Source organism: Myotis brandtii, unplaced genomic scaffold, assembly GCF_000412655.1.
Source record: "Myotis brandtii unplaced genomic scaffold, ASM41265v1 scaffold155, whole genome shotgun sequence".
NCBI classification, from domain to species: Eukaryota; Metazoa; Chordata; class Mammalia; order Chiroptera; family Vespertilionidae; genus Myotis; species Myotis brandtii.
In genome coordinates, this window is record NW_005355621.1 from 2,493,933 (window position 1) to 2,515,712 (window position 21,780).

General features: G+C 43.4%; 1 protein-coding gene across 1 annotated transcript in view; it reads left to right on the forward strand.

The window, feature by feature from the left end:
- SLC41A2 (solute carrier family 41 (magnesium transporter), member 2) overlaps nucleotides 1-8,417 on the forward strand; it is a 66,143-nt gene extending 57,726 nt beyond the window's left edge. The window contains exon 11 of the mRNA XM_005861669.2: nucleotides 7,557-8,417. Coding sequence (XP_005861731.1) covers nucleotides 7,557-7,742 — 186 coding nt within the window. The 3' untranslated portion in view covers nucleotides 7,743-8,417. The remainder of the gene's footprint in view (nucleotides 1-7,556) is intronic.
- Nucleotides 8,418-21,780: the final 13,363 nt, after the last annotated feature.

Below are 21,780 nucleotides of genomic sequence, written 5' to 3' on the forward strand. Positions count from 1 at the left end.
AGCGACCTGAGCTTCAGACACCACCCTTTCCCTGCTGTCTCCCAAATTGGTATCTCCAGTTAAATGTTGAAAAGGCATCCCAAACCTAACACGGCCAAGACGGAATTCCTTATTTCCCCCATCATCTGTCCCATACTGGTGTAGGGGTGGTGGACAAGAAGCCACAAGTGGGCACAGTGAAAGCAGAAAGGGGGTACATAAGCAAGATCCCCTGAATCTCTCAGCTTTCATTTCCTGACCCCATAAAGTCCCACTGGGAGGGCCAGAGACTTCCTCCCATAGACTTCACATTTGCCAAGTACTGCTGGTCCCCATGGCAGGCGTCACCCTGGTCTTGCTCCTGCAGAGTCTGTGCAGGATGATAGGGAGACTCCTGGACTAGGAACAACTGTCTCTGGGTTCTAGTTCTGGTCACTTAGCTCTATGACTTCGGCTAAGTCACAGCACTGTCCTGTGGCGTACTTTCCTCACTTGTATTTTAAGGGTGAGTATCACGAAGGTAACCATGTAATTTTCATCCAAACCAGGACCCTTGAGAATGAAAGGGAGCTGTTAATAATTAAAACAACAGCCTGGCCAGTGTGGCTCAGTGGTTGAGCACCAACCTATGAACCTGGAGGTCGAGGTTCGATTCCCTATCAGAACACATGCCCGGATTGCAGTCTCCATCCCCAGGAAGGGGCGACCAGGGGGCAGCCGATCAATGATTCTCTCATCATCGATGTTTCTGTCTCTCCCTCTCCCTTCCTCTCTGAAATTAATAAAAAATACATTTAAAATATATTTATATTAAAAAATATTAGAGCGACAAGTATAAACCGTTACTATCCTGGGCACACCAGCAAGTATAGTGACCCTCACTGTCATGCAAATCCCCTCCTGCATTCATAACGTATGATTTTGTGAATTCCCACTCCCATAATAAATATGATTTGTTGCAAAGCATTGTTGTACATATTAGTAATATGTGTTAAAATTAAAATAATCTGGTAACTGAAACAGTATGTTAATGTTAAAATCAGTAATTACTACTAAAGTAATATTAAGTTAAATTGCCTTTGATGGTTAGCCAGAGAACTCAGGCAATACATAAAACATTGTTTTCCTGAAAAATTATAGTCCAAGTCTAAGTAGATCGTTCTGAATTGGTCTGTTTTTAAGTTTAGAAGCTATCTATTTTTAAATTTGTTTGGCCTAAAACAGACTCCCTCGGGTTCCCAGGTATATGCTGTGATCCCAGTACCTCTGTAATTTACCTGGAAGTCTATAATCAACTTGTTTTGCCATGATTCGACTGGGTACTTTATTGGGATCAGTTGTATCTCCTTTTGACCTGTGACTTTTGAGAGGAAAAGAATACTGGTTCTCTTATACATAAGCCAGTTTTTCTCCTTATCACCTAAGTTGTTCTTTCTGAAAGATTTTCATCTCTGACAGTTCTTTTCTTAAGGCTTGGTGATCTGTGCCACTTTTCATCTACATACATACAGATTTCAAAAATTATAGTAGCAACTGTTTATGGAGCATTTATTGTGAACCGTGCATTGTTCTAGTCACTTTGCAGGTAGGAACTGGCTGAGTTTCACAACAGCCCAGGAGGTAAGTTACACTATGAGTTCCCAATACAGACGCGGCATTTGGCGTGGAGAGAAGTTAAGTGACGTACCCAGATCCAGACATGCGATGGAGCCTGGCTCCAGTCTACACTCCTGTGTTTACAAGAATAACTTGGGCACTATGTTTAGCCCTTAGTGAGGGTCATAGTTTTCAGGATGGCACTTTCTGTAGGCTTGAAGCTGTGTCTTTGGTTTCATTGGATCTTTTCACAGAGTTTGCACAGAAACGATGTCTACTGGAGTCAAGTAGGAACCCAGTCAAGGACATAAATATGTCCCAAGTGTCCTGAGAGGAGGAGGACAGAGTGCTGTGGAAGCTCAGTCCTGGGAGAGCTTCTTTCTTTGGGAACAGGGTCGTTTTGTAGTGCGTAAGAGTTTGTGGAATCCATAAAAAACGCCATTTCACAGAAGGGAGTAGCCTTAAGTAAATGAGAAAAAGCAGGGTATTTATAGAAAACTAGAGGCCTGGTGAATGAAATTTGTGCACAGGTAGGGTCCCTAGGCCTGGCTGGCAATCAGGGCTGATCGGGGCCTACCAGCTGCCGACCGGCGCCTCCTTTCCCCGGCTGCCGGCCAGGGCTTTCCTTCGCTCTGCGCTGCCCCTTGGTGGTCAGTGCAAGTCATAGCGAGTGATCGAACTCCTGGTCTCCTGGTCGAACTCCCAAGGGGACACTTTGCATATTGATAGATAGATAGATAGATAGATAGATAGATAGATAGAATTTCTGAAGCACAGGGCTTATGAAAGGAAGTGATGGAAAATAAAATTGAAAACTACAGGCAAGATCATGAAAGGTCTTGAAGACCATAATAAAGAGTGTAGCTTATTCTGTAGAATGATAATTTTCAACACTTTTCCCACTCCCAGCAAACCTGAGAGATCTGATACATTTCCTCTGACGCAGTGGGGATAGTGCGTAAGGGCTTGGGCTCTGCTTGCCACCACTCCCCACCTGTGGCAGTTTGGGCAAGGTAATCTCTCAGGGACTGTGTTTTCTCATCTGTCAAAGGAGACTAAGAATAGACCTACCTCAGGGCTTTTTATAAGGAAAAAAGAGATAATGCATCTGAAGTGCTATTATTGTTTTAGTATTTTATCATCATCATCATAGTAGCTGTGGATTACTGGGCAATGAGTCTCTTACGGTGTCAGTGAGAGGATTAAGCCCTGTGGATTCTAGCATTAAGAATCCCTACCATGCCTCTGATACCCCATTCCTTGGAGTCATTCTTCTAAATGAGGAAGAAGTGGCAACATGACCGTAAGTGGAACCCCAGAATAAGTACCCAGTAGCTGAGCAAGGTAGCTTAGCCTTGTTGGCTTAGCCTTGTTGGGCAAGTTACTTAATTCTTTGGGGATCTTTTTGCTCTTGCCTATAAAATGAGGACAATGATTTCTCTTTGCACAGTAGTTATAAATACCTGGCACATAGTAGGTCCTCATTAAATGGTGTGGTTATATCTTTTATATTTCGATACTTAACCCAAATCCAATTCCCAGATGGCATCTGAAAGGAAAGAGCTAACCACCTAGGGGATTTTAACAGTTTGCCTGACCTCACTCACATTCTTTTTTCGCTCCTCAGGATTTAAATCCGCCAGATTCCAACTGGAAAGCAGGGATCTCTTTATTCTTTCTGTGTGACTGCTCTGCCTCTGCCTCCTAATTGGTTTCTGTCTGTTAGCTTGGGTTGAAAGAAAAGTGTGAAGAGAATGATAAAGGAAAAGTGAGGGGAGGATCTACAGTTCTAATACTTTTTTTACTTTAACTTTGGGAGTTGATTCATATGGTTACCTTAAGGTAGGAAATTGAAATACTAGGTGAATTTTTAAGATTCCTTTTTAGCTATGTGATTGCATTTATGTGATATAATAATGTGATTATGCTATTATAGCTTAGATGGCAGGGTCTTAAAATTGAGACAGTTTCCTATGATTAATTCGCTAGAGAGGTATGCTGGGGCTCCAGGCAGTTCTGTACAGAAGATGCAATAACTGCCCTGCCTCATTAGAGGCACAGCATCCTGTATCCCGCAGAGCAAGTCATTGAGAAGTGGAGCTCTTTTCAGCCTGTCAAGTCTGAATAAGAAGAAGATAGGACCAGGGAAGCTGAGCCATCTTTTTCTAGTGTGCTGGGTAGGCCGTTCCTGAGCCCTGCTGAGATTGCAGACATGACTTAGAGGAATTTTCACATCACCTACTCAAAAATCTTGCGGCATAGCTGTGTGCAAGCGCTAATGGAAAAAACCATTCCTCAAATTTTTCAGAATAAAATCTTGGTTGATTGTGACCCAGAATATTCACTTCCAAAGGACTGGCCTGAATGATTCTATAACTTAAAATTTTTAGTTATTTTAATAAGTAAATATTTAGCACCATACCACTTTTTACTTTTAAAACGAAATAGCCATGTTAGTTCTGACTAACAAAATGAATTTAAATTGTTTTTGTGCCATCTAGGGAAATGTAGTAAAATGAGACATGTTTGCATTCATTAAAAGGGATGCTTAAAGATGTCAAAGGATGATGAAACCATCATTCCGTGTCAGAAATAAAAAGACACAGTTGAATTCATTGCTCTTGTAAAGGAGTTATGCTGGGATCAGGCAAAATGTCTCTAAGCAGAGCAGACTCCTGATCTTAGGGTTGCAGGGAAGTGTGCAATATAATATTCTACTGTATGAATATTCCATAATTTATTTACCCATTCTTCTTCTATTGGACTTTCAGGTTATTTATAGTGTTTTGCTATTAAAAATCAAGGCTATGAATATGTGTGTCCTCGAACACATTCTGTGAGTTTCTTTTGGACAGAAGGTCTTAACTATTTTTGTGCCATGGGCCCCTGGGGCAGTTGGGCGAATATTATGGGCTCCTCCTCCAAATAAGGTCCCTTCTTGTCTCACCTTCCCCCACCTGCCACCTCGCAAACATAGTTCAGACCAAAGCAAAGATGCTTTTGTCTGAATATCAGGAGATTGACTTCCTGTTGACTGGTAATCCTAAATTCTTCTTAACAGACATTTAAATATTAGACTTTAGTGCATAAAGTTTCCAGTCTGGAAACTGGATTAGGGAAGCATATTTTTATAGGGGAAATAAATTCAGCCTTTGTAAGTTAGGGGTTGGGAAGAACTGTGCTAATGAGCTCTTTCTGGTGTTTATTTGTTTCATATTTCTAAGCATTCCTCTCCCAAAGAAATCATCTTCCTTCACACAGTACACAAGGCTGTTTGTTACTGGCCGTTAGTTGGGGCATGGAGGGGAGGCTAGCACCTGGGAATGCTGATTCTAGCTCAGAGAAGGTGCTGGCCAAGAGAACCACTATTGTCCAGAGCAAACATATATTCTTGTACTTTACATATTTATTTAAATTCCAAGTAACACAGCTAGAAGGTGCACAGTTAGCTGGGGCTACAAAATTGCCTTTCCAGAAGGTATATTTACCTCTAAAAGGTTATGCATATTTTATAAAAAACAAACAGATGATGTGAAAGAAAACACAGCTTACTCTTACTTTGATTTTTGAGTGTTTTCACTGTGAAAAGCATGCGTTTCTGAAATAACCATTTAGTTTTAAAATAAAACATGTTGCGTTAAGTACCTGCTACTTTATGCCATTTTAAATAATTCATTATTCACAATATTCCAAGGAAACACTGAGCCAAACCGCTAGGGCTAGATAAGTGCTCTTCAGTAATCCACTGTACTTGCCGGCTTGTCCCTAACCAGTGAACATTAACCTCTCTAATCTTAAGTCCCCTTAACCCTTCAGGAGTTTGAAAATCTCAGAATCCTTCCACTCTAAATGGATAAACACACACACACACACACACACACACACACACCCCACCACCACCACCACCACCACCACCACCAACAACAACAAACAAAACAAAATAAACCATTTATCTGTCCCCAAACTCAAAGCATCACAGAGGTCTTTTTCCAGGGATGCACAAAAGTAGGTTTATAGTTGTAACACAAATAAATACTACAAAATAAATAAATCATAATGTAAGAATAAACTGTGTTTACCTGTGTACTCAAAACTGTAAACCTACTTTTGCCCACCCCTGTTTTCCCAATATTCTAGAAAACACATGCATTACCTTAGTATTTGAATAGTCCTTTAAAATAACTTGACACTCTGTCTACATCTGTATTTATATAGACAGGTCATTCCTCAATGCTCTTACCTTCTGTTCATTGTTCTCACCATGAAATTTTCTTCTACAAGCCACCAATGGCCTTATCCTATATAATAAAAGCCTAATATGCTAAGTGTCTGGTTGTCCTGGCGTCCCATCGTCCGTTCAACCAAAGCATAATATGCTAATGATATGCTAAGGCCACTCAACCACTCCCTATGACATGCACTAACTACCAGGGGGCAGATAGTCGACTGGTCGACCAGTCACTATGACATGCACTGACCACCAGGGGCAGATGCCCCGACTGGTCGGTTGCTTGCTGCAGGGGTCCGGCCAATTAGGACTGAGAGAGATGGGCCAGACACACCCTGGAGCACTCCCATGGTCCCTCCCCAGTTGGCCAACCTCCAGTGTCCCTCCCCGCCCTGATTGTGCGCCAGTGGGGTCCCTCAGCCTGGCCTGTGCCCCCTTACAATCTGGGACCCATTGAGGGATGTTGGAGAGCCAGTTTCGGCCCGACAGCAGAATGACCAGTTGCTATGATGTGTACTGACCACCATGGGACAGACGCTCAATGCAGAAGCTGCCCCCTGGTGGTCATTGCGCTCCCACAGGGGGAGCGCTGCTCAACCAGAAGCTGGGATCATGGTTGGTGAGCACAGCAGCTGTGTTGGGAGCCTCTCCAGCCTCCGCGGCAGTGCTAAGGATGTCTGACTGACAGCTTAAGCCTGCTTCCAGCGGGGGCAGGCCTGAGCCATCAGTCGGACATCCCCCAAGGGCTCCCAGACTGCAAGAGGGCACAGGCTGCGCTGAGGGACCCCCACTCGAGTGCACGAATTTCGTGCACTGGGCCTCTAGTAATTAATACATGAACCCTCCCCAGTTGGCCAACCTCCAGTGTCCCTCCCCGCCCTGATTGTGCGCCAGGGGGTCCCTCAGCCTGGCCTGTGCCCCCTCACAATCTGGGACCCATTGAGGGATGTTAGAGAGCCAGTTTCGGCCCGACGGCAGAACGACCAGTTGCTATGATGTGTACTGACCACCACCGGACAGACGCTCAATGCAGAAGCTGCCCCCTGGTGGTCATTGCGCTCCCACAGGGGGAGCGCTGCTCAACCAGAAGCCGGGATCATGGTTGGTGAGCACAGCAGCTGTGTTGGGAGCCTCTCCAGCCTCCGCGGCAGTGCTAAGGATGTCTGACTGACAGCTTAAGCCTGCTTCCAGCGGGGGCAGGCCTGAGCCATCAGTCGGACATCCCCCAAGGGCTCCCAGACTGCAAGAGGGCACAGGCTGCGCTGAGGGACCCCCACTCGAGTGCACGAATTTCGTGCACTGGGCCTCTAGTAATTAATACATGAATGGTCAGTTCTCCATCTTTATTTCAATCATTTAGGAATTAAATGATTCCTAATTGTAATATTTATATTCTTCTTCATGTATCTTCTTCCTACGTCACAGGATTATCATATAGAAAAAAGTTGAAACAAACCAGTGATTTGGCAGTTGCACAGTTCTATTAACTATAAGGATGATTGTGGTAATTGGGAGGCTAGAAGAAAATGAGAAGATACATGTGAAATGTTGAAGAAGAATTTTATCACAGAAATAATGAAATGTATTCTTGTGAAAAGAAAATCTTCCTGTCAATGAGCTATTTCTTCTTTTCAAGCATGGTTCTGAGATGCATGCTGTTAACTTTTTGAAAGCAGTAGTTTAGACTCATGGTCATGTTCACCAGGCTGGGAATGTCCAGGCCACAGGAGTAATCGCCGGTGTTCTCTTGTAGGTATTTACCTTGCTGTGGATCGCTGACTGGATGGTCCGTCACTTCTGGAGGAAGGGAAAGGACCCGGACAGCTTCTCCATCCCCTACCTAACGGCACTGGGGGATCTGCTTGGGACAGCGTTGTTAGCCTTAAGTTTTCATTTTCTTTGGCTTATTGGAGATCGAGATGGGGACGTTGGAGACTAATTAATCCTACAAACTGCTCTCAAGTTACCGAGAAGGAAAACGCAAGATAACCGCCAATGGCTTTTTCAAAAATCGTAAATCAGTCGTTTGACTTCAGTCAGGGCACTCTGCAGTTGGCCCTGATTCCATTAAATGGCCTTAACATTTTTTAAAGGAATTTGTGTCGAACCAGAATGAACAGTATTTATGCTAATTTCACACAGACATAGAATCAAGCTCAATCTCCGAAGTTAATGAAGTAGGAAAGCCTATAGGATGTTTACAGTGAATCATTTTAAAACCACAGACACAGCAGAAATGCACTTGATTATTGTTTAACTTATAATGCCAGTTTAGGGGAGAGTTCTAGTTTAACCTCTGTTGTCTCACGGATGTGTGGTGCCTACTGCATACCATCCATAAAATGAAAGGGGCCCAACCACGCTTTCAATAGTTTTTAACTATACCCGCCTCTCTGCGAGATGAGGAACAATTTGCCAATTACTTACTCCTCACCTGACCTAAATAGGTTCTGCTGAGCATAAGATAAATGGACTTTGACCTGCTGCTATGAATTTCCCTGTGCCAATGCTAATTCAATTTCATCTCTGCAAGTCCTTGGCAGGCTGCCCTTGAAACACAGAATGACCTTGAGAGATCTTTCATGAAAGCAGTGGGTCATTTTTGATCATCGATTTGTTGAAAGAATGTCGATCTTGTTCAGAAGACTTAATAGTTAAGAACAGGAAATAATCCAAGCTGCATTTGTAGAGACGAGAAAGTGTGTGTGTGTGTGTGTGTGTGTGTGTGTGAGAGAGAGAGAGAGAGAGAGAGAGAGAGAGTGAGAGAGAGAGAGAGAGACAAATTTTTGATGGAGAACTGAATCTTGGCTTGTTGTTAGCAAAGATCATAGTGCTGTTAGAATGTTAGCATTATATAGTTATTCTGAAATACACTTTATTGACATACTTTTGTCATTTGGTCCAAAAATTTTGTTACTGTCCAGAATGTAGTATTTCTTACCTACATGATCATTGTTTCTTATTAAAACCACTGTGCCATTTAACATAGAAGATTTAGAATGGGCAGGTGATGAATTGGTTCTTCTGGAGAAGTCCATTGATATTTTGAGGTGCGCCATTTCAAGAGAGAAGTTGGTGGGTTACTTCAGTGGTTGCTCATGCCTGTACACGTCATCTGTTTGTTCAGGCTCATTGCTACAGGGGACCCTGTCATACGCACTGCTATATCTCAAACAGTTTCTAACCTCTGATCTGTATTCCAAACACTTAGCCAACATTTATTCATTCAATAGGTGAGCATTTTTATATCACATGTAGTTCATTTTTAAGACCATCAGATATTTAATAATTTAGTTGATAAGGGAAGAAAAATGCACATTAGCTTTGATCTTCATGGCTTAGTTGTGAGTTAGTGTTAATATTATATAAACAGTAGGTTGTTTATACATCTATTGGGGAAAGTGTTCTTATTAAACTCTTTAAAATAAAGGGACTGTGGTTTAGAGTTATATATTTTTGCTTATTTTAAAACTTTAATTATTCCATTCTTCTGCCTTATAATGAAGCTTCTAAGGCAGAGAACTGAACGAATTATCGAATTTCTCCTTTGGAGAGTTATAACGTCACAAAGTGAACATTCTTATGAAAGAAAGAATGATTAAGTTAAGCTGATGAATATTTATCTGCAAAGACTTTTTTATTTTAAAAAAATCCATAAATAATTTATTTGATTTTATTGTAAAGTACTGGTAAATTACTTGTTTACATTTGCACCGTGTGATTCATAAACATTTATATTTCCCAATGATTTCTCTATTTTGATTTTTTAAGCCACATTTCTGTAAAGATTGATTTTAGAGAGAGGAAGCGAGAGAGAGAGAGAGAGAGAAAGAAACATCAATGTGAGAGAGAAACATCAATTGGTTGCTTGAACCTGCAAGTAGGTATGTGCCCTGACTTGGAATCAAACCCACCACCTTTTGGTGTACGTCCAGCCAACTGAGCCACACCGGCCAGGGCCAGGAAACCACATTTTTAAAGCATTTATCAACACCTTTGGTCTAGTACATTGACAGTGCCTGTGAAATAGGTCAGGTAGGTCTTCCTTCCTCTGTATTATAACAAAAGAATCTGAAACTCAGAGAAGTTACATTTTACAGGCTGCACGGCTGCAAAGTGACCAAATTGTGACCAAAGACCAGGTGTCCAATCTCCTGAGCCAGCACTCTTCCTATGACCCCCCGCCTCCCCAATGCACCAGGAGTACCTACCTAATTACCCGAGAGGAGAGCAATGGAGAAGCAGGGCTGTCTATGGAACAGAGCATTGCTGCTGCTTTTAGATTTCAGGCAGGGAGACCTCCATTTAATGTCTTGATGGTAAGTGTAGCCAACTGTGAATTATTCATATTCCTAAGCCCCAGGAAAACTCAGATAAATAAAAATGGTAGAATAAAGAGAACAATGCCTTATTCCATAGAACATTTCATTGCTACCACCCTTCCCAGATCCCGTCATTCTAGATAGACGCTGAGAAAGAACTAGGATGACTATTTATAGCTCCTTTCTCAATCTTGGTTACAGCAAAAAAACGTCTAAAAGGCATGTGATAAAAAAAAAAATCATGGAAAAATCAGTCATCAATTAACTGGATTAATTTATAAGAGGGATGTAGATTACTCTAAAACATTGTACTGTTTTTTGAAAGCCTTTAGATAAGTATGCAAATGATAAGATGACCTATTTACCCACAAAAATAATTTGTTATCAGTCTTAAATAATGTGAATTCACAGTAATTTTATACAATATAAAAATTCCTGCTTTCCAAACTTCTTCCTTTCACTAATCTACCAGACACTTTATTTACACAGAGATAATTTTTTAAAAACATTTTTTTATTCTTGGTTACCAACCATTTTTTTTTTTAAATCGTTTCTCAGAACATGATAAAATGGGAACTTAGGGTAATGTATCTTCTGGAAGACATAAAAAATTCCGCATCGAGACTATCAGTGATGTAGCCAAATGAAGTACATTTTAAAAAGTCTTTCAGTATTTGGGCTTCCTTGCCATATACTATATCTGTGGTATGATAGTCTACCCATTTATTCTGGGCATCTTTCATCCTTGAATTATTATAAACTCAAATAAGAATAAAATTGAAGAAATATTTACCCATCCTGTTGTATGTATTTTTTTTTTTAATAAACTACATGGACATTGAGCCTGTATAGAACTCACCCAGAAGAGACTGGGGTGAGCTGTGTATATATCTTGTAGTTATGAGTATAATATATTGGCTTTGACCATACCTAGATCTCCAATTTATTGCTTTATCACTTTTTTCTCTGTTTGAAGCACTCTTCTCACTTTTCAGCTTAGATTCCTGGGCTCATCAATCCATACATCCTCCACTACCACCTTCATCGTCACTGGACAGCTCTGGTTAGACATAGCTCTCCACCATGCTTTACCTGCCCTTGAGCAGCTGAATGTGGCTGGTGAAAAACTCATGGCTGCTCAGACAGGCCTTTCAGTTTATAACCTCAGACATCAAGTTAACCCTCAACTGTCTAGCAGCTGACTGCATTTCTCTAACCCAGCAGTCGCCAACCTTTCGGACCTCACGGACCACCAGCGCTCTAATCACTTTGTTCTCTGAGATGTCAGGCTTCTGTCCCCACCACTCAACTGAAAGTATTCCTTTCTACACCCCTGGAGGCCCCTTCTCTGTCTGTGGTTGTTCCTCCTCAATCTCTAAACATTGTCATGTATTTATTACCTCTTCTCTACTTTTTCTCCCCAGGTGACCTAAGCCATCGCGTTGTTTCTAATATTCCCAAGTTCATTTCTCCAGTCCAGGCCTCTCACCCGAGTTCCGGATGTGTATTTCCAAATGCTTGCTGGACAGCTCCACTTGAGTGACTACGAGGTATCTCAGACATTTGAACAATGCTGTCAACCACTTGGACCTAATTGATACATACATAGACTACCATATCCAACAACGGCAGCATACACATTAAGGGCTAATCTTCATAGGTAAAGAACTCATATAAATCAGGAAGAAAAAGGCCAATAACAAAATAATAAAATAGCCCAAGACAGATGGTTCATTAAAAAAAACATGAGAGAGATGCTCAGAACTACTCAGATGGAAAGAAATGCTAATTAAAATCACACTGAGATACCATTTCTCACTATCGAACTGGCAAAAATTCAAAATCGGATAAAACATTCTCTTGGCAAGGCAGTAGGGAATCAGATGCAATTGCTGGTGGTAAATGATAAGTTTACCACGATAAGAGCTCTGTAGAGGGGAGTCTGTGCATATCTACCACAATCACAGGTGCATTTATCATTCGGTCCTGTAGTCCCACTATTAGCACCATTCGATCCAGGCAAGGGAAGCCTCTGCCCGCGGCCCTCTGCCACATGCAATGGTTGGGATCCAGCCAGCGGGCCAAATCCAGTTCACTGCCTGTTTCTGTAAATAAAGTTTTATTAGAATGCAGCTATGCCCGTTTGGTTACATTTGTATTTGGCTACTTTTTCAGAACTGAGAAAGAGACCATATAGCCTGCAAAGCCTAAAGTATCCACTGTCTGGCCTGTTGCACACACAAAAAGTTCACACACCTCTGCTTGATAGTGAATTCTTCAAATTTTATTTGAGTCTTCCTCGGGTACCTGGGACTAGGACCTGGATCAGCAGCGGCCTGCGGGCAGGGTGCCCCGACCCGAAACTGATCCTGTATGGACTCCGTTTGCAAAAAGCAACTACCGTCCCGGGTAGTTTTGTCCGATGCCTGGGACCAGCCAGGCAGATGGTGCGGCCAGTTCCTGTTTCTCTCCTCTAAATTAGGGGTCAGGCTTGTGTGGGGTCAACCAGATGCCTGGTACCTGTTTCTCCCCTTTAGGGGTCAACCTCAGGTGGGGTCAAACAGATACCCCCAGGAAGTCAGACTCCTGCCCATGGGGTAGTCCCTGGACTTACGTCTGGCCCCAGTTCCAAGAAAGCCGATCATTCTCACTGGTGAGAATACTAATAGGTTTCCGGAATGGTGCTGACAAGTTGATTTGGAGTGACATGCCAGACAGAGGACAAGCACAGAGCTCTTGGCCACCGAATCCAAAGCTAACCCCTGCTGTCCAGCCCCAGACTCTGTTGTCAGCGTTCTGACTGCGGCGTTGTCTCTGGTCTAGCACCCAAGTGTGGCAAGGTGGTGGCAGGCATCCTTTCCCCTGTGCCTCCTGTCAGTTCCACCCAAGAAGGTCTCCCTACTCCCTTGCAGGCTCTGTGCCATGTGCCAGGCAGCCCTCGGGGCGGGTGGCCACTTCTTTCTCCTCGGAAGGCTTAAAGACCACTGTTCTGCGATTGGCCCTTCCAGTTGGTGTCCCCTCTTCCCTCCAGTTGGTATGGTGATGTCATGCTCCCCCCAGGTCAGTCTTAAATTGCATTGGACAAGGAACAGCCACTCATTGTCTGGACGGGACCGTTCTTCTCACTATGCTCCTGGGCCCTCGCCCAGCCGCCCCACTGGCAACAGGACAGTGTGTGTGGTAGGCAGAGGTTGTTAAAGAAAAAAATTCAAGGACACTTGTTAAAGATGGTGAGGTGGACTTTATTCAGGACCGTCATGATAGGCATAGGGACCACTGCAATGGGATTTTGCAGTGGGGAGAGACTTGGGGCTCAACTCCAAATACAGGGTAGACAAGTGGGAATTATAGCCAAATATCAGGATAGGGGTGAGTGCATGGAAAATTACTATGAGGAAACATCAGAGGTAAAGGCCATTCTAGCTAAGTTGACCTAACACCATGGTTGGCAAACTGCGGCTCTTTGGCCCCTTGAGTGTGGCTCTTCCTAAGCCTTAGGAGTACCCTAGGCTCTCAAAAGAAATTTCAATCGTTGTACTGTTGATATTTGGCTCTGTTGACTAATGAGTTTGCCGACCACTGACCTAACAGGATTCTTGGCTAAAGACAGGCCAGGGTGATCAGACATGGCTTGTGGGTGGAGGATGAAGAAGACGATCAGATACTGAGGGTGTTCAGGTTCAAGGGTGGGGGTGCTGGTTAACCTGACTTAGGAGTGTTCTTGCTATGAGTGGGTTTTACAAGGAAGTTTAAGGGACCTAACTAGCATTGGAATCTGTCAGCAAGCAGTCAACACTGAAAGACATCACATCTGGAAATGCAGTAGCCACAGCCTGGAAGTTCATGGTTGCAATGTGTTAGTCTGTATTCACACTATAGAATTCCAAACGGTAAAGTTAACATGATCAGAAAAATTATCCTCACCTTTTCCTACACACTTTCAGGTAAGATTAGCATTTTTGGCTCCCATAACAAAGCACAGTAACAACCTTTGAGAAAGTCATTGGAAACCAGTATTCACGGGCAGGAAGGGGGGGAGGGGGGAAAAGGATGGGAGTTGGGGGGTTTGCGAAATGCATGATGTAACATGAGCAACAATACATACAGTATTAATTAAATGGTGTTAGGGAACTGCAGAGGCCAGAAAATCTATAGTTTCCATACAAATAGGTTCTGAAGAGCCAGGGCGCTGCAAGTAATCACAGTTCTGCTATCTTTATCCTAACAGTGGGAGAAATTAGCCGGTAATGGTGCATTTGACAATAACACAAAAAGATTGTGCTTGGGCACAATGAAGAATCTTTGTTTGCATTTACTGGACAATCAACAAATATTTAAGTTCCTCTTTTCTACTCATCTTATTAAATCTTCATTGGATATTAAAGGAAGACATTACCCAGGAGGCTGCCACGCTTGAAGCTATTTGGGGAACACAAGAGAGACCCATACAGCGAGGTCACTCAGTCAGCCACCAATTCCAGCTCCTCCAGGCAGAAAAGCTAATTGACTTATGTCAGGCCTGACATCCAATCTGCTGAGGCCAAGTAAGGGCAGGGACACATGGTAATTGGATCGTGTCTTCCTCTCACAAAGGGAAGTAGGCAGAGGGGATGATTGTCACCTCTGAGGTGACACCACGCCAGTCTGCACGTCAGAGGCAAGGCCCCCGAAAGGCCATTTTATCAGCTGCTAAGAATAGGCCAGAAAACAACCTTTGTCTGAGACTTTATGCAATACCGTAAGCAGGCACTTTCAGAAGTGAAAAATACTTGGATGATTTTTCCAGTGGTAACTCTCCGGTTGCCTCTAGGTTGTTTAGGAAGCAGGATACGCTTAGATTGAGTTTGGCCAAACCTCTTTTCCCATCATATCAAAATGAGAGTTTTATTCAGTAAAACAGACTGGAAACAGCTTCAGAACTCCTCCTGGGATTCAACCTAACTCGGTTGGGTTGTATTCCTGGAGCAACTCTGGGCCCAGGGCTGGGCAGATAGTAAAGTCCCACGGGGGGAAAACTATAGCCTTTAATGGTGATTTCTAGAAGTTTCTCCACCCCAAGGCAATAGTCAGGTCGCTTCGGGATCTAAGTATCCTTGGTCTTGGCAATCTACTTCTCTTGATGGCTCAGCAGTTGATTTCCATATCATTGAGGCATTGCCATCACACACAGAATAAATGTGTATGAGCGTGCATGCGTGCATGCGTGCGTGTGTGTGTGTGTGTGTGCATGCCTTGTGCACAGGTACATGTATGCTGCTTGTACCTGGCTGTCAAGCCTGCGCTCAATGCTATGATTTGCATTTGATGGTGTATATCAGCACCAGGAGCAGAGGGAGGGTAGTTTACGCTGGGTACTGCCTGAGGTTTGTTCAGTAGTTCCTCTTACAAGGGCATTCTTAGAATAGGGGACTTTGTTGCTGGAGCTATGAGTAAACACGCATGATACATTCATTGCAAAGTGTTTTTAAAAAATCATTACTTGTGTTTTGATTCTCTAGTACCTTAATGGTCTCTGTTAATAGCATTTCAGAAATTGAATATGACAAAACACGAGATGCCTCTTTACAGAGTGAAGAGCTCATGGCGGATGCTAATTGGACGTGGCATGATCTGGTGATTTCATGTCGCTTAGTGTTAGAGAGACAGGTTTGACAGGCCCCAGTGAAAGCTGACCTGGGCCATGCGTGAAGTTCATCTGTGAAACCCCTTCTCTCAGCACTGAGGGGAGTTCAAAGGATGAAGCAAGGTCCTCGCAGCTCACGGTACATTATCTGTGAGCGGGTCAGAGATTTATGTCTGAGAAAATTCATAGCAGTTATTGATATGAGTAAAAACTGTAAAGCAACTAAATGTCCAACAATAGAGGGATGGTTTAAAAAATTAGGATACATAATTTACAAAATATGTATAAAATACACATCATGACATTTGGTCATATTTTCCAAAAATAGTTAATGACGGGTGAAATTCTCACAATAAAGTGAAAAAAAATCAGGATACATGCAGTTTGATCTTATTGTGGATTGCCTTCCCCCACCCCCACCCAGGGATTAGAGAGAAACAATGAAGCCACTTTATCAATTTTCCTGGGAAGTTAATGCAAGGACACAAATACAGCCCAGGTAAGGGGGAGTACATGCCTCAGGAAGGAAAAGAATCCTCCCTGAAAGGTCAGGTCTATAATTTCAGATCTTATTTTAGGAAAACGGCCTCAGAACTCCACTTTATCCACACCCCATGGTCTCCATCTCAACCCCCACACGCGCCAATCAGTGGTCACTGAGACCCGTGCTCACTGCTGCCCCTAATGGAGTCACCAGGAACTGCAACCCACCTGGAGCAGTCCTCAGGCTGTGAAATTTGCAAGGCAGGAGCAGGGTTTAGTAAGCTTGGTATTTCTACAGGGATGAGTGGCAGTGTGCTCAAGGGGAAAGGAGCAGGCTGGAGAGACCACGGGGAGAAGGGAGAAGTGGGAAGAATTCAGGTGGAAGTGAGGTCCGCGTGGCACCGCCCTGAAGGCCTAGCCGGCATGTCTCACCACCCCACATTAAAGTCCCCCGAGACCCTACTAATGGAGTCAGCTGTGGGGCCAGCCACCTCATGGTCCTAATGCAGAGCCAGGGATGCGGCTGATCAGCTCCCTGACCCCTCCCCACGTCAGGGTGACTTTGCAACACCCACTGAATCACACATTAAGGGGCTTCCGGTCTCTTTGGTGGAGTGTACCCCTGGTTCAGAGAAAGGGTCATTGGAAATGCTGGCCTCCTGGCTACCTTGGGTGAACTGTGGCAGCCCCCTCACTATGGACCGCTGAACATTGGGGGGCATCAAATAAAGGCCCCAACTTTGCTTTCCCTAAGGGTAGCTCAGACATGCTCTGGGGACAGGGAAGGGCTTCCACAGGACTCAGTGGCTTTGGGCTGGAGGAGAGATAAGAAATATGTTGATGTCATAATTTGATGAACAAGAATAGATCCAGAGACAAATGGTAGGGGACTTGTATGCATGCATATTAGCATAACCAATGGACACAGACACTGGGGCAGGGGGGGCTTGCCTGGGGGTAGAATGGCTGGGGGGGGGGGGCAAATTGGGGAAAAAGGAGACATATATAAAACTTTAGACAATAAAAAATAAACATAAATTTAAAAAAGAAATATGTTGATGTATAACTATGCATTTTCAGAAGGTTGGAAGGAAACACAGAAAAATAATAATAATCTTTAATGGTAAGATTTTAGATGACTTTCTTTTCATGCTTCGCTATATTTCTCAAATCTTCTGCAGTGAACATGTATTATTATGATTGTATTTTTTAAAGCTATATAACCTACAAGAAAAAGCAAGCCTAGCCTTCCAAAAGCATGTTGTTCCGAATGGGGTTTTCCAAGAAAATTTGCTGCTGAAGCATTCACATGGCTCTAGAGGTTATGACAGAGGGTCTCTCTTCGTCGCCCAGGCTACCATCTGTCACTGCCATTAGTGCTAACATAAAGTTGATTGACATCATCACAGGATCATGATTTAAAGATTTCCCACATCTTTTGATGCTGAGCAAGTAATACTTTCTGTATGAAATGTCCAGGAGCACCCAGCACCAGGGCTCTGCATGCATTTCCTAGGTTTCACAACCCCTATCAAATATCTCTATGGCAACATATATCCTAACTTGTTCTATTACATATTACACACCACCGTATCTACTTAAGCCCTGGTGTACAACAAAACATATTAAATACAACTTCGGTTATTAATGTCCCATTCCCGATCAAGTAATTGGAGTGTGCCTTCCTTTGGCTTCAACCATATCCATTAGGATGATCATCAGAAGTAAGATGGTGCCCTCAAGTCTATTAATCATGGATGCCCACAAAAGCACAGGGTTAAATATAGGAACATTGGGGGCCCATTCAGCGTGGTAACCGGAGATGACCTGCTTAGCTGGAGAAGATCTTGGCTCCTGAGACCACTAGCTCAGATGACAAATGTCCTTCGAAAGGATCCGACGGAGGGAAGCAAGCCTGTTCCCTTTTCTCTAGGGCAGTGGTTCTCAACCTTCTGGCCCTTTAAATACAGTTCCTCATGTTGTGACCCAACCATAAAATTATTTTCGTTGCTACTTCATAACTTTCATGTTGCTACTGTTATGAATCGTAATGTAAATATCTGATATGCAGGATGGTCTTAGGCGACCCCTGTGAAAGGGTTGTTCGACCGCCAAAGGGGTCGCGACCCACAGGTTGAGAACCGCTGCTCTAGTGTCTATTTTTCAGACACCCTTGTGATGGGGAAACACTGGTAGGGGTGATTTTGAGGTTTAATTCAACGATATTATGAAGCATTTCGCATGAGGAAGAAATTTAGACTTCTTTGCTATTTATCCAGAGGCTGAATAATTTCAGGGCAAAGGCAAATGTGGTTAGTGGCCTCCAAGGAACCAGCGCATTAAACCATCCTGCAGGAATTCCAAACGGATTCTGTGTGGGTTAATGGATACAATTAACACCAAAGTGAGACACCATATGTAAGTAATTGAGGCTGTTTAACACAGTTATTGACTGTACAAGTCTCTGGACTGTGGATTAGGCAGTCTCACAATTCATTAGAGGGTGTAATTAGCAACACTTGATTGGATTTTATTGTCGGCTCCAGAGCGGATTTGAATGGGAAGCACCTTGGTGGGTAGTTTTCTGAGAAGAATGTGTCATCATTTCAATGTTTGGCTTAAACTGGGTCAATATGTACTTTTAGGTAGATCCAGTTTACCAAACTTATCCTAATTCTCATCATATCCCTCCCACACCTCTCCCGTCTTCAGTGGTTCTCTTTCCCCCCCTTCATTAAGGGAGCTTTTCTGCCCAACCACCAAGGTCCTTCATGATTCTCCCGTCACTCATTTCGCTTTGACACAGACTTGGCTGGTGTCAGGGCTGGCCTCCTCATTCTCCTTTTATCACCCGAGCTCACTTCTTATTTTCCTCCGTGGTTGCCTCCTGTCCATCACCGGACCAAGAGTCATTTATGGAGAAAAACGGAGCTAGAAGTAGGGGAGCCCACGGGGAAGGGATGAATATTGGAATCTGCGAGGGAGGCGGTCGTGGTAAAAGCTTTCCTGAAATCTAATCAGATGGACCCTTTTGTGCAAAGGTTTTCAACGCCAGCTCCCAGCTGAGCATTAGAATCACCTGGTGCTCCACTGAGAGATTCGGACTTAACTGCTTTGAGGCGAGGCCCAGGCATCCACACGTTTTCCCAGCTCTCCAGGTGATTCTAAAGGGCAGCCAGATTACGAACTACGCCTTCAGAGCAGGGCTTCGCAAACACTGACGTGCATGTAAGTCACGGGCGTGGGGGTGGGCGTTAGGACGAAGATTCGGGTTGGGCAGGCTTGGCCTGAGGCCTGGCATTTTGCATTCCTGAAAAGTTCCCAGGTGATGCATCAGATTCCACCTGCAGTCTCTCTCCGGGCCCAGTCCATCTTCTCCGCCTTGGTAGAAGAGGAAGAATGTAAATCGGCTCCAAACTGGAAAAACTGCCTCCTGAAATTGAGTTTCTCACCGAAACACTTACTGAAGCGAGATGGCCAGCGCTGACGGCTGCGGGGGGCCAGGGGTTCCAAATTTCACCAGGGTTTTGAGTGGGAGCATCACCCTTTTGGGATTCTTTCAAGATGCATCTGGAAATGAAATGTCAAACACTGTGGAGATAAAGTCTTGCTCCCCACTCCTTCCCGGCTGCTCTCATAGGTAAGCCCTTTGACTCATTTCCAGCTCTAAGTCTTTTCATGGCTACCTCCATAGCTCTAAACTCCAGGCACACCTCGGAGATATTGTGAGTTCGGTTCCAGACCATTGCAATAAAGTGCGTCATAATCTTTTTTCTGGTGGAGGTTCCCTGCCTTCAATTTGTCAAAACGCCACCCCTGTGAAGCGCAATAAAACCAGGGATGCCTGCATATGCTTATCCCTCTGCCTCAAGAGTTCTTGGTCTTAAGCCAGTGGTTCTCAACCTTCTGGCCCTTTAAATACAGTTCCTCATGTTGTGACCCAACCATAAAATTATTTTCGTTGCTACTTCATAACTGTCATGTTGCTACTGTTATGAATCGTAATGTAAATATCTGATATGCAGGATGGTCTTAGGCGACCCCTGTGGAAGGGTCGTTCAACTGCCTAAGGGGTCGCGACCCACAGGTTGAGAACCGCTGGTCTTAAGCAGTGTTTACTAATGACCAACATGAAACAGGCAAAATGTAATTTACACCGTCTCCTTATGCGACACCTCCCTCCTCATTCTGTTGGCTATATTTTTTAATAACTGGCTGTGATTTTGGATACTTGTATAACTATAAGTAATCTGTTTAAATGTCTGATTCTTGATCCTTAATTGTTGGATATTGTTCCTTTACTTACCAATATGCAGGATAAGAGAATTTGCACCCCTGCATATTCCTCCACTTCTCCCTCCTTCCCAAGTCCTGTTCGCTGCGTTGTTACTTTGTCAAGTTTATGTAAATGGAAAACAGAGTTTAGAAAGTTATGTTTCAATAAACTATTTAATGAAGGGCCAGGGCAGGTTGACTGGATGCTTAAATAGGAAATCTAGTCCTATGGGGTTGCCGCTCACACTGGTGCCATCAAAGGGGAAAGTCAAAGTCAAATTGACCCTCTTCCCTTCAACTCCATCGAATACTCTGAATTGTTTTGTGGTTAGTTTGTGTTGCTTTTGGAATCAGTATTCTTGTACAGCTGCTTCCAACCCCCCCCCCCCCCCCCCCCCCCCCAAATTATCTTCTTTCTTGTTGATAGGAAACAAATTTCTCTATCATTAATATCTTCCAGCTGTTTAATGTATTTTGAGCACACTAATATACACTGACTTTCTAGGCTCATTTGCATAGAAGTTATCCTGGGATTACTTTTGGTTACATTCTTTAATTAGTTTCACTGTATTTGGAGCTGATGTTATTGTCTTGGATTTGTTTTTCCTTTTGACACAGTAGATCCTTAAGTTACTTTTTCAGATAAAGAATATAGGTGTTTGCGTGTCTGAAATATAGGTGTTTTTGCATATCTGAGTTATTTGCATGTCTGAAAATGTATTAAACTCCCACCCTACTGGATTAATATTTTGGGTAATTCTACATTCAAAATCTTTTTCCTTCAGACATTTGAAGGCATGTCTCTACTACCTTTTAGAATTTGGTATTCATAAAAGGAAAAAATAAAGCCGTGGTCAAGGGTACAAAGCCAGACTGTGGTTTGAATCCCAGTTCTGCCACCTGCTAGCTGTGTATCCATGGGTACATTCCTCGGTATTTTCATCTGAATAATTATAGTAGTTAAGTCATAGAACTGCTGTGAAGATTAAATTAGTTAGTATGTAAAAAGTGATTAAAACATCTACTTGCACATAGTAAGCCCTATAAAAATGTTAGCTTAAGCCGAAACCGGTTTGGCTCAGTGGATAGAGCATTGGCCTGCGGACTGAAGGGTCCCAGGTTCGATTCCGGTCGGGGGCATGTACCTGGGTTGCGGGCACATGGGGGATGTGCAGGAGGCAGCTGATCGATGTTTCTCTCTCATCGATGTTTCTAACTCTCTATCTCTCTCCCTTCCTCTCTGTAGAGGGTCAATAGAATATATTAAAAAAAAA